We start from the raw sequence: 13,419 nt of genomic DNA, 5'->3' as shown, positions 1-13,419 counted from the left end.
TTGAAATCATTTGAATCATCTTTCGTCATACACAATTGTTTCTAAAACAGAACCCCTTCGTCTCTCTCTCCAGAGTTTTACAGTCCAAGCAGCAGTCCTTTTGTGCCTCTGCTCAGTTACACAGTCTTCCTACTGTCTGCGCTGGCAGTGTTGTTGTTTATGTACCAGAGGACAGGGCACCTTGGAGTGGACTGGGCGCTGTTATGGAGACTCCCTGGGGGCTTCACCTAAAGCAACTGCATTGCACATAAGGAATGTTGCGTAGAATGTAAACAATGTTTGACATGTGCGGTTAGTTTTAACCTTGAAAGTACAAATTAATAAATTATGTATCTCATTTGAATACAATATATATATATATCACTTATGTATCAATGTAAACTATATATCTTTATGAGTGGTCACACCTTAAAAATAGGTTATTGTGCAGATAGGTAGGTAATAACACCATTGTATTTCGTTTTTATTTTGAAATAAATGGCACACAACCAAAGTTCATGAAACTGTACGTTTGTCACGCATAATTTAGAGTACCTATAATTGTATTGTGATCTTAAGTAACATATTCTAATAAAGTTGACAAAGGACCACAGAGCATGAGATATCCTCCAAAGAATGGCTGTTTTATGTTTTACAAGTTCTGTTCAGGAGATTACTTAGTTCATGGTACAGCTTGTGTCTACAATCCTAAAAACAATACTAACATAAGTCACAACATTGTAAATGTATGCATGATGTATTGTAAGAGCAAAACAAACTAAAAGATCAATTTTTCAAGATCTTTTATCTTGTGAAAGAGAATCCAATTCTCAAAGTGCGATTTCAGTAAGGGGATGGTGTTATGACACAATTCATGATACTCGATAATAAAATACTAGAGTATGAGGATAAGGATTATCTACTGTATCTATGGTTATTAGAGGGCTGCTATCAAATGATTTTGTTCCAATTATAATTTATTTTCCTTATTAAAAAATTGCGAGGGCTTTCCTGAAACATATTTGCCCTTTATCACAGTTAAAGGCTAATAAAGGCTAGTAAACGAGAAAAGATGTTCTCAAACAATGCAATTATTATGTTGCAAATGGTTATAAATGTCAAAATAAGCATTATTTTAAAGAGGGCAGTCTAAAAAATACAGAATACTGATAACTGGGCTTCTTGTCTCACGATAAAACATTTCAAATTTGAACAACAACCACTGTCCATTAAAACAAAACAAATAGCTTGAATTGCAATGTGAATTCAACCAGGTGGTGCTCTCAACAGTGTCATTCCTTTATAACAAATACTTGTTTGTTCCTTTGTGCTTGAGTGCGTCCCCTGGGGAATTCATAACTCTTTGAAAGCTGAGAAACCAGACTGGACTAGCTTGACGTGCTGCATTAGTTGGGCCGAAATAGCAACGCACCGGAGATAAACAATTGGTCATGATATTAATACATAATACAACACTTAAGCTGACAATGAGCTTGCTACTGCGATAACAATTAAATATGTTATTTTACTTTTGAAAGTAAAGTTATTTTGTGTGATGTGGGACCTAAATTATCTTTGGGAACTATTTAATTTTATGATGTTGTTTTGTTCTGTATGGAAGAACAGCATGGGAGAGCTTTGTTGTGTAAATGTGTGTATACTCAATGTCTAATAAGAAGATTAGCCTTTCTTCCTGGTCCAAGGTGTATTTATGCTAGATCATTCCACTGCGTTCGTCAGATCCAGAGCCCCTGCGAGGAGACCCCCTGCCAAGCAGCAGCTCCTTCTCATGAACCAGACTGTCCAGGAGGTCCTCTTGACGGTGGTTGTGGTAAACTTTGAGGAAGGCCATAACCGTGATGGCTAACCACGTCAACCAAGCTGACCACAGGCCAAACTAGTAGAAGAAGAGAGTGAGAAATCATATATTTTAGTACGTTCAACACTAAAGAATTTAACTTTAAATGTAAATCTAGACATAGACTAAATACTGTAGAAATAACAAAAACTGAAGTACTAGAATGTTGTGCACTGTTACCTGTGCAATGGCAAACTGGTCATAAAAAGATGAGTTATCCACACCAAGTTCCAGATCAGTGTCCTGCAGATCCTCACAGCTACAGACAAATACACAAAGAGTCAACTTGCCACCTGTGTCTCAATAATCCTATTTTATAAAGATTTTTAAACAATCCTTAGAAATATGAAGAATTGGCATTTCTACGATGTCCCACCTGCTTGGCATGGCCCCGTTTTCTGTGACAGCATCACACCAGGAATCGAAGCCGACACTGGTGATGGTGCTGGCCACAAACACTAAGAACACAACCAGCAGACTCAACAGCAAGTTCAGGAAGGCATGGAAGAAGGAACTGAAAAGAGGAAAAGAGAACAATTAAGAAATGTTGCAATGAATACATAAACAAGTTTGGACATGGTGTCTCTTACTGCATTGATTCAAATACCAAAGCCAAACAAAGTGGGATCAAACGTTATTGAAGTGTACTTTCACAGTCCAAACATTTTTAAACATGTACACTTTCAGGCCAAACAGTAATTGCCCATTTTTGTCATGGAAGGCAATGGCACTACATTATATTACTGGTTCATAGGGTGTCAGTAAAATCAAGAATGATAGTATAGGTAGGAAAAAACAATGACACATGAAACTGATATGACAATAGGAAACAAACACATGCTTGGAGGATGACAGAGACATTACAATGAAATGTAATGGTTTAAGATGAAGTCTACAGTTTCGTAAGCACTTCCGATTAGGCTTTCCATTTAACTGTGATGTAGGCGATATTATACACGCCCAGAAAATGAACGTCATAAACAGTGAATTGCATGATAAGCATTACTCAAATAATTAGTCATATGAGGCTGCCCACTGCCAAATGCAGCATGTGTCGTCACCATCTCTCGAGTGGCTTTTTGTACAGAATATGCTTTAAAGATACATATAAAATATGGTGTTTAAAATTGTATCACTTCACCCACTCGTCGTGGCCTTTACAAAGATAGAAAAACGTCCGCCATGCTTGAATAGCAGAGAGAATGAGGGAGAAGATGCCGACGAAAGTAATAAAGCGGCAGGAGGATTCAGATGCCCATTCCTGGATCATGAAGCGTTGCTTTCCGACTGTCATATTTTCGTTCTGCCACATTCCCTCAGTGAACAAAATGCACTTTCCTTGAAAATCATCGCTGTTTTCCGATAGCGGTACAACACAGATAAAACCAAATAAAAAAGCAAGAAAATAAAGTATGCACTGACCGAAAAGAAAATTGTCAAGGGCCATTGCTCCTCTCCTCAGCTGCCATAGGATACTGCGATTGCATTGCGCAGTGCCAGAGATACGAGGCTGAAAACCTTGTGCAACGTAGAGAATGTATTTTATGCAAGGCAGCGTCATGAATTACAGAGAACGAACCTTTTACAGCTACCTGATTTTAGACATCCGTGATTTAAATGATTCAACATCACTCAAAACAATTTAGGGTTAAACTGGTTGGATGGATGCTTTTTCACAATAATAAAAAAAAACGTTTTCAACCTATTACTTAACTCAAGCTGTTGCGTCCTAATTACTGACGGCATGGGAGGTTAAAGATAAATTAATGAGCCATTTCTCACAATACCAAAGGTTCCAAACAGGTATTCACTAAATTGTTTACTTATTAAAGCCCAACATATAGATGGCAACAAGGGTTAACATTGTTGTCTTAACACTTTCAATACAAAGATAAACCTCCAAAGCTTGGAGAAAACCTGTGATTTGGCAACCAAATTAGTGGTTTTGTAATCACCAAATCAAGCATATTCGGTCAAACTTCGGTTTGGAAGACAATCCAGTCCAATGACTCCTTCAACCTCATTGACCCACTGGCAGTAGAAGCCGCTTGCTATTTTGAGAGGGACCTGGAAAGTACACTCAGTCAAAGGCCATCCAGAGTTTACATCAGCATTTGCTGAAGGCCAACAAGGACTGTTGCCATCTTGCGTTCATTGTTAAAGTAGAAACTCAAGTACTTAAAGTACTGTAGATACTCTAGGTCATGCTGCTAGTGCTATTTTTCAGGGAATGCCCTGTAGAAATATACTTTAAGTGCATAAACAGCAGGGTGCATGATTTTGCAGAGATTACAAATGATCAACAAAAATGTTGTTGATTATTTGATTGATGTGAAGGAAACCTGGCTCGTGCCATTGTGCATGTTGATTGAACCAGGTGGTTAGAAGCAAGGATTCTTGAGCTTACGGGGTTTACAAATGATAAGGGGATTACGAGTTTACTGGACGATGGTGGGGCAGGGGGGAGGATTGTAAAGAGGAGCCACTCAACCCTTAGCTCCTCCATGTTGACACGGTTCACAATGCTCTTGCCGATACCTTCGCTGAAGATGACTTTTGGAATAAGGGAACATCAAAGTTTTCCATCGGCATTAAGATGTTCTAAGTGCCTTATACTGAACATGTGAAAGCATCACAGGTAAGACTACAGTACAAAGTAGATGAAAGAGCTGTTTGTCTTGTCATCCTTTCTACCACAGCTGCTTTGTCTGGAAACAGGTTTTAAGATCTGACAGATCTTGTACTGAGGAGGATTGAGGCGGATTGCCTCCAATTTCGTTGTACAGTTTACAATGGCAATAAAGATATTCTATTACTGTGTGCAGTACGAAACAGAACTGTATCTTTTGTCAACTGACTTGATCACTGAAAAACATATAGTTAAATAGTGAAATCATGTTGTTTTGTACAAATGAGGAAATTACACATGCTAGCCTAAATATATTATGTAAAGTAGCTAGAAACAGACTTAGAAAATATATAATATCTCAGGATTTGTCAGTTATATATGACCTATTTAAATGATTTTTTGAATGATTAAATTAGCTCTAAATGGCTGCAGTCCTTCAGTGCTGTAAACAGGCCACGTTAATATAATTAAGACTACTAGTGGAAACTGTGATAACCTTGTCCTTGCCTCTCCTTGTTTTTTACAGGGCCTGAACTCCAACATGGTTAAGGACACTACCCAGGAGTACCAAAATACATCAGCTAAGCTGCTTATGAAGTCTTCCAGAAAATAGCCTTTTCTTCTTCCTCTGTCTAACTGTCTATCCTTTGTCCATAACTCTTACCCTTTAAACATTCACCTCTGCCCTAACCTCCTTACCCCTAACCTCACACTGAACTTTCAGAATCACATCTCTGGATGAGAAAGGAAGACACCACAAATAAAAACAACCAGACAAAATGGCCGTCTTAAAGGTGACATTTACCAAGACCAATCGGGGCAAGCTGGCTCAGGTCTTGTGGGTGCTCAACTGGATTTCTGTGGTGACAGGCATTATCCTCTTCAGCCTGGGTCTTTTTCTCAAGATAGAGATTCAAAAGCGTCGGGAATTGATGTCGGGCCATGAGATCCGCTCTGTGCCCAACATGCTCATCGCCACAGGCCTGGTGGCCTGCTGCATCAACTTCCTGGGTGGCAAGATCTGCTACGACTGCGTCGACACCAACAAGTTCCTGCGCTGGAAGCTCTTGATGCTTCCGTACATCGTGTGTACCTTCTTCTTCACCTTCTGCATCCTCGTGGGGGCCCTCATGTGCTACACCATGCATAACCAACTGGAGGAGTCGCTGTTTCAGGGGTTGCGCGGTGCCATGCGTTACTACAAAGACACGGATACGCCAGGTCGATGTTACCTCAAGCGCACCGTGGACATGTTGCAAATCCAGTTCCAGTGTTGCGGAAATGTGGGTCACCGCGATTGGTTCCACATCCAGTGGATCAGTAATCGCTACCTAGATATGACCAGCAGTGAAGTCTCTGAGTAAGTGCATTGAACCGACAGCACAGCCTATTTTCTATTGTGATAGCTGTTCATGGTTAAGGGGTCATATCTGCTGTAATATTTAGTCATCTGCTATTGGAAACTATTGTAGAATTGGATCTTTAAAAAAAAAACTGGGCTGGTCAGCTACTACAGAAATTGTTGCTAACTATTGCCCAAGAGTCCATGCATTTTACTGTACGCAACACGGGATTGCCTGATAAGTGAATTCGAAGGCCACATGAGAGGCTTACTGGATGAGGGCTACGCGGCCATAGACCCAGAGAATTCTTTTCAAGGTAGTAGGCCAGTGTGTTTCCAATTCCACCCAACGTCTTTGCTCATCCCTCAGAGGGACGTCAGGCCTTCTATAACACCCCGTGGCTGTACATACCAGGAAACGTATATATCAAACCTTAACCACCCGTCGTCGTCTCTCCACCTCCCTCCGCTCCAGCCGTTTCAGAAGCAACGTGGAGGGGAAGTACCTCATGGACGCCGTCCCTTTCAGCTGCTGCAACACCTACTCTCCGAGACCCTGTATACAGCAGCAGGTCACCAACAACTCAGCCCACTACAACTACGACTACCAGACTGAGGATCGCAACCTGTGGAAGAGAGGCTGCCACCAGGCCCTGCTCGACCACTACACCAACATCATGCAGTCCATCGGCTGTACCGTGCTCATCATCTGGCTGTTCGAGGTGGGGTTTCTTCTCCCTTAAATGCATCGCTTAGACGATGTTATGGAATCTGATGCTGATTTCTTTATTATTGTTGTCGTGTGATCCTATGATGTTTTTGATTTGTATTTATTTAACGTTTAGTTAACCTGGAAAGACACATTGAGGTTTAACCTCTTGTGAAGGATGACCTGGCAAGAAGACAAACAGGGAAATGACAGCATGTACATAAACTATTACAGAACACTACAAAATACACACAAAAGACAACAAAATGTCGCAAGTTGGAGTCTCAATTTAAGACTAAGAAACTGCAGTTGATCACAAACAGTGATGTCAATCAGGGTCTTGATGCTATCAGATATCACCACTAACTGTAAAGTGGACCTATCTAGCCTAACATACGAGGACAGCAGCGATGGGGAGCAAAGACTGTATTGAGTGTATTGATGCGTGGTAGAATAAAAGTGAGGGCATTAAGAAGGCTAGAGAATTATGAGATTGTGGTGGCAGGAGGGACTAGGAGGGACAGTGGTTCAGTATTGATCCAAGTATCTTATTGTTTCATCCTTATTATACTAAATTTGACAATAATGATGTCAAATACAGTACATTCTACACTCTAACATGTCTGCTTTCTGTCTAGTCTCCTTGGTCATACTTTATAGAGACTGTGTTGTAGTCATTTGTCACGCATCATTTCAAGTGTTGCAGTCCTACACAAATGGAAATCCCATAATAGTTACAGTATGTGTTTGCTTGTTGAAACGGATGTTAATTCAATGACCATTCAAATGAGCGCGAAATACTATAATAGAGTTTCCTTCCATCTCTTCCCAAACAGCTTTTGGTGTTAACAGGCGTGCGCTACCTCCAGACGGCCATGGAGAACGTTCTACGGCTGGGTGATCTGGACTCTGAGTCGGACGGCTGGCTCCTGGAGAACAGCATCGCTGAGACGGCCCGCTCCAACTTCAACATTATCAAGAACCTCGGCAAGTGCTACCAGGTGGACGATGACCCTAACATCAACGTGCCCAGTGTTGCCCAACAAGAGGTGCCCACTCGTCAGATTCCCGTGGCCAGCTAACATCGCCCAGCACTGTTCGACTGACCGGAATTGAACAAGGAATTGGATTGAATTCATTGACCATTGACCACAGCTATGTCCGATGACAGATGTGTCTGAGGAAGGAAGATATGTCTAAGTAGGCTTACAACTGTGTGTGGACTCAAACAGGATTAGCCGTGGGGGCATGTCAACTCAAACACAGATGAACTGTCAAACTTTAAACAAAAGTAAAGGACCTGCCAGTGCTTGAATATGATTGAATATCTGCCTCTTCTGAAATGATACTGAAAAAGTCAGTCTGAACACGTTGTCTTTTTGCAAATTCTGTCCTTGTGCCATACTCAGAAATGGAATTGGACTTTCATTAGGCCTAAGAAGAACTATGGCTATCTAAAATAAGAGACCCACTGCTCAGTTTAGCACATTGTTTAGCACTTGTAGCTGACATGGTTCGTTTGGGACACGTAACACAGTTTGAAGATTGTGGGATGAAGTTACAATAAGAGGCATTTTAACTCTGCAGACAGAAACAACAACAGCAAATTTGAATTGCCTTCAACTGTTATGTTAATATTCTGCAAAGTTTAGACTTCACATAGTCATAGACTCGAAAGAGCAGTTTTATTCAGCTATTTCAGCTATTTATTTCATGGACTGGATCCATTGTCATGAAGTTGGACTGAACATGGATGTGAAATGTCTGTTTCTTTAGACCTTCAATTTAGACAGATCTCCAGTACTGTAGACCAGTTGACATTTCTCTTGTGCCTCTGCCCACACAGGACATAAAAGGGCAGCCTTAATAAAAAAACAAGGGTTTTTACAATGTTGTAGAAAATCGAATATTTTGTTCATTTCAAAGCCTTTGTCACATTTTTTACACAAACAATACAAGGAATGTCACATAGTGCTTTACAGATACAGATCAGCACCTATAACCTATAAGAATGTCTAGCACCTCAGGTAGGTATATAAAAAACGTTATTTCGTGCCATATAAAACTATATTGAAAACCAATGTTTTTGTGAAAAACTGATTCGATTCCTAAGTGATCTCCCTGAATAATGAACAACACAAAGTCGAACACAAAATATTTATTAATGTCATGTTTCATAGACGCTCCGGTCCTGGCTGGAGCTGATGTTCCTCCACTGGGGGGGAAATTCTTCTGAAAGAGAAGACGGGGGAAGTCAGCGCACAGCAGCGCGCCCCTGCCAGCCCAGCAAGAGGAGGAGGTTGTGGACGTTGCCTATCTCCGAGTCAAGTAGGCTGGGTTTGATGTACTGCACTGCGTGGGATCAGCACACATGCATGACCCCTGGCAGGTGGAAAACTAACGGCTGGCTCTGGAGCAGCAATGCCTTGCAGTAGTCACAGACGTGGCCCAGTCTAAAGACCACATCGGCCCACGTAACGATGCGCCTGCTCAAGACTAACTGTCTCTCTCTATTTTGCATTCGCCTTACCTTGCCCCTTGTCTCTTTTATATATAAAAAGCCTATGTGCTTTTCTTGGGATGACTTCTCTGGCATTAACTTGTCAAGTAGGAAACAACAACCAGATGGTCCCTGTTTGCCTCTGGTGTGAGACTGCAATGCCCTTGTTGTTGTTTGCCGTCGGCTCGTCAAGCTCTCCATCATGTTGCCCACAGCCCGGCAATGTATTTTCTGTTATATCCAAGTGGCATTCTGCACTAGAAAACATGCCACGACGAAAGCAGTGGAGTTTTCAGGACTGTATTGTAGTTGGTTTGTTGATTGATGGTGTCCAGATTATGTTTCTAGAGTAAATGACATTGTGGAGGAAATGGTTTGGGCTTCCACAGCCCACGAGAGCGCCAGCATAATCGAGACGTCAGTCTTTGTCTGGGGATTTTCGGCCTTTCACACCATCATAGACTAACATTCCGGAATGAGCGGACACCTTGATCTGGGGTTCCGCATTCACTTCTAATAGTCTATGCAGTGCCCTTTACAACTCTTTTAACAGTGAAAGGGTTGCTCCTTAACAACTGGTTCAAGGAAGGTCGTCAACTTTGAAAGTTTGCCTGGTGTATGTCTAGACTAGGCCTCTGTCATATATGTGTTCATGGGAAATCAGCACAAACCATAATGACCTCACTCTTGCCGAGTTACATCCATGACTCCATAATCTCCTTTCTAATGAGATTGGTCCACACTTCACATCCAATCTATCGTTGGGCCTTACACCAATTACAAACCTGACGCAGAAGCTCTAGGGGTCAAAGGTGACTTGAAGGCAGCAGTGCCAGAAGGGATAGCCTAATGGTCTGTATTGGAGGAGTATACTGATTAAGAAAGTGTTTTGTCCATCTCTTCATAAACGGAGTGATTAAGTTCAGTTGAGTTCTGGGTTTTGATAAGTATTATCAATCTGCAGATTGGGAGAGAAAACCAGACCTCTGACACTAAATGACAACACAACACCAGGCTTAGGTCTCAATCATGTCTCTCTCAGCTCTGAAAGCCGGAGGACCATCTTTTAAAGGACACAAGAATGTAAACATATATAGTGACAGTCAGGCAGTAATGACGTTACAACAGTCTCAGATAAAGAGATTCACAGCTCCCAACCCAGGACCACTCAGACTAGAGAGATCATAGTCGGAGCTCTCCTTGTGATAATGGACGTTTACCCAGTACTTTTTCCTGACACGAACATCTATTAACCCTGACACATAGACACAATCTACTCTTATTAATAGTAAGCTCACATGAGAACATACTAACTAGTATCCAATGACAAGTTCTATTGATTAGTGAAAGTTCTGTTGCTTAGTGAATAATGTAAGCACACAGGAAATCCCAATTTCTTCCACAATACCACGGTATAAAGTTTAGAGATTTGAATATGCATTTCTCAGTGATACTGTGATACTACTGTAGAAATATTCTTGCTTCCTGCCCCTTTAGATATTACAAGTGAAATCTGAGTCATCTCATCCATGTCTTACAGTTTAGTCAGCGCAATCTCAATTTATTAAAACAGCATAACATAACAGTGATACAATGATACAACTTTTAAAATATAAAGTATTAATTTGAGACATTAAATAGTGACAAATAGCAAAAGCCTCAGAAAAAAATATGGAAATAATTTAAAATAGAAAAGCCTTTTAGACAATCAAAATAGTCAGAATAAGTCACTGTGTCTGGTCAAGAATTTAACTGGCCCACTTAATTCCCCAGTTAGTCTGTTAATCTATCTACTAGAACATGCTGTAAGAATACACCAATATAATGTTGTCTCGGGATCCCATAAGAGTATCATACTGGTCGGGAGAAGATATACTACTCAATATACTTTTTGTTGTCTCTGTGTGTATCTATTTGCAGTCCTTATCAGGGTACGTGCAATAGAATGACCAATGCACACTTCCTCATTTCTTGTACTGTGTAGGTTTTAAACGTACACATGAGGTAATTTCCTTTTTGGCTAAGATAGTCAGATATACTCTAAAAAGGAACAAAAATCATCAAGCTAGGACAAATCGACACAATCTGTCTGAAGAGAGTACAGTTGAGAGCTGACTGTGAAGAGAAGAACAATGGTTAAAGTTAATCGTGCTGTTTTGGGATTATTTGTGATCATTGGGTTCCACATAGCAGGTAAGAGTACACAGATTACAAGACCTATTATTTAGTTAACTTTAGAGTACATAACATAACAGAATAAATCACATATTAGAAAGCAGAATGTGCTCTGGGTAATCTGTACTTTTATGATTAGCTATTGATTGATAGAGGCAATAAATGAATGTGCAAACAGATGAAGACAATGTGTAAAGTTTAATGTGCAAGAGAAACTCATATGGATATGTTTCTTATACTTTAACCCCCCTATTTTGACGATCTGAAACGCAAGTATCAAAACGCAAAGCGCAAGTAACTTTGTGGGCGGGACTACGGCTCGGTTGCTATTTTGCCGGCGGGATAAATGACTTTGCGCCTGGCGCAAATCTAAAATGGGTAGGTCCGAAGTAGCTATATTACTAATGGGTGTGGTTTGGGCGTAACGTGCAATAAACCAATCAGAGCGTCATCTCACATTCCATTTAAGAGCAGCGCTTGTTCCATGGCGGATTGCTATTATAACGGCGGATTTGCCAGGCGCACGCCAGGAGCGGTTCACAGCCAAGGAGACCGACGTTCTAGTCAGGGCCGTAACAGATAGATAAGTGACATTGTATGGGAAAGGCAGAGCAGTTTTCTCATTGCACGAAATTGCCCGCTCATGCTGCTCATTCAAATTCTTATTTTTATATAGCCTACCCTATATTTTATTTTTTAAATTGTTTAGTTCTTGGAATTAGTTTAACTATTGTACTTTTTTACTTAATTTAAGACCCGTATATGTTTATTGTTTGCACCTTCCTGCCACAGTAAATTCCGTGTTTGTGTAACATAGGCTACATGGCGAATAAACCGAATTCTGATTCTGATGATGGGAGAAGAAACCCACCCAAATTAGCTTCGGTTAAACAGGCGTGGGAGAAAATTGCCACAATTAAATCATGTTCACATACATAGAGATTTCTCATGAAAATCTTTTTGTAATCATTGAAGAAATGTAACACGCCATAAATCAAAACAATGTAACGTAGCTTTGCAGAAAGAAGACCTTGGCCTCGCCAGCAGTGTGCAAGGACCAAGCTTGCGCCCTTAAAATAGCATCTGAATAATGCGCCATTGACTTTAGACCACGTTTTTCCTGGTCAGTGGCGGAATTGTTTTTCGGAAACTGCAAAATAGCACCAGGGAACGTTTGCGCCGGAACACGCCTCCTTTTTCGCTGAACCGCCCACGGGAGAGCAAGGTCATTTCGACGTGCGTCTGTGGAGGGAAAAGTCCGCTTTGCGTCGAGTGTAAACTAGGAATGATACTTGCGTCGTTGACAAAGTCAATTGCGCTGGGTGCAAGATCGGGCCCAAAGTGTAATCTCGCTCTGGATAAGAGCGTCTGCTAAATGACTAAATGTAAATGTAATCTACGTAGTAGTACTGTACAATCAATATAGACTTGGGGTTATCAGGATACGTGTACACTTCATGTTTTTGTATAATTGGGTGTGCTTTGCCTTCGGCAAGGGCACAACCTTTGTTCTCTCACATATATATTATTATTTTCTTTTTTTTCTTCTTTTTGCCCCCCTAAAACTCAGTCAATATTTGGCCTACATAGACAACGTAGGTGTCAAAAGTTTCGTCTTGGTAGCGATTGAGTTGCTTCTATTGGAATTTACGTTCCGTTGCATGGTTTAGGCTCAAGTTAAGTTTTTGTGGCGAAAAGTGAAGCTAACGGTGGCTAATTTGCTAGCCACAGTCACTGACGTTACTAACGTCACTACGTCACTAACGTCACGAAAACACGCGTGACTACCTTTGGCAGAACATTCGTTTCGCATCTGTTAACTTGGGGGATAGCTAGGCTAACTATAGCTTTACTGCAAGGCAGCTGCAGAAACGCCACAAGCAAAGAGGCCAGGGTGATAACTATTTACTCATTTTACTTTGTGATATGACACACAATTGTGATGTGTAATGTACAGTATAAGCTGATATTATTAAGGAAGTACATCTACTTTCGGAAACAGTAGTCTACTATTTCACTGAAGTATTAGCATCATGACATTAGCCTGTGTTGCCCGGGCAACACATACTACAGTGGTCTATGATGTAGCGTTATCTGTTTTCAATCGTTAAAATAAACATTCCTCACATATACATTTTCGTTGTAGGATTTATTCTGACATTAGTAAACGATTTGTTGGTGAAATTACCATTACCTGTGGTTTCAAACCAGTGTAGCTCACTGCAAC

At 40.8% G+C, this 13,419-nt stretch overlaps 2 protein-coding genes across 2 annotated transcripts; one reads left to right on the top strand and one right to left on the bottom strand.

The window, feature by feature from the left end:
- Nucleotides 1-445: 445 nt before the first annotated feature.
- Nucleotides 446-3,348, bottom strand: tmem179aa (transmembrane protein 179a, genome duplicate A). The gene is made up of 4 exons (XM_062467674.1): nt 2,983-3,348; nt 2,214-2,351; nt 2,018-2,096; nt 446-1,876 (listed from the first exon to the last, which is right to left on the bottom strand). The coding sequence occupies exons 1-4, from the start codon at nt 3,282-3,284 to the stop codon at nt 1,694-1,696; spliced, it is 702 nt and encodes a 233-aa protein (XP_062323658.1). The 5' UTR covers nt 3,285-3,348; the 3' UTR covers nt 446-1,693.
- A 994-nt stretch (nt 3,349-4,342) lies between these two features.
- Nucleotides 4,343-8,410, top strand: prph2lb (peripherin 2-like b). The gene is made up of 4 exons (XM_062467673.1): nt 4,343-4,475; nt 4,993-5,826; nt 6,284-6,530; nt 7,354-8,410. The coding sequence occupies exons 2-4, from the start codon at nt 5,246-5,248 to the stop codon at nt 7,597-7,599; spliced, it is 1,074 nt and encodes a 357-aa protein (XP_062323657.1). The 5' UTR covers nt 4,343-4,475; nt 4,993-5,245; the 3' UTR covers nt 7,600-8,410.
- The last annotated feature ends 5,009 nt before the right edge of the window (nt 8,411-13,419 follow it).

This window comes from Osmerus eperlanus, chromosome 8, assembly GCF_963692335.1.
Source record: "Osmerus eperlanus chromosome 8, fOsmEpe2.1, whole genome shotgun sequence".
Taxonomy (NCBI): domain Eukaryota; kingdom Metazoa; phylum Chordata; class Actinopteri; order Osmeriformes; family Osmeridae; genus Osmerus; species Osmerus eperlanus.
The sequence above is the reverse complement of the archived record's forward strand: the minus strand, read 5'-3'. Positions and strand labels throughout refer to the sequence as shown.

Coding starts and splice junctions, on each gene's coding strand:
- tmem179aa (XM_062467674.1), bottom strand. CDS start 3,284: ATGGCCCTTGACAATTTTCTTTTCGGTCAGTGCATACTTTATTTTCTT. Junction 2,352..2,982: donor CTTTGTAAAGGCCACGACGA/GTGGGTGAAGTG, acceptor TCCTCTTTTCAG/TTCCTTCTTCCATGCCTTCC. Junction 2,097..2,213: donor AACGGGGCCATGCCAAGCAG/GTGGGACATCGT, acceptor ATTTGTCTGTAG/CTGTGAGGATCTGCAGGACA.
- prph2lb (XM_062467673.1), top strand. CDS start 5,246: ATGGCCGTCTTAAAGGTGACATTTACCAAGACCAATCGGGGCAAGCTG. Junction 5,827..6,283: donor ACCAGCAGTGAAGTCTCTGA/GTAAGTGCATTG, acceptor CCTCCGCTCCAG/CCGTTTCAGAAGCAACGTGG. Junction 6,531..7,353: donor TCATCATCTGGCTGTTCGAG/GTGGGGTTTCTT, acceptor CTTCCCAAACAG/CTTTTGGTGTTAACAGGCGT.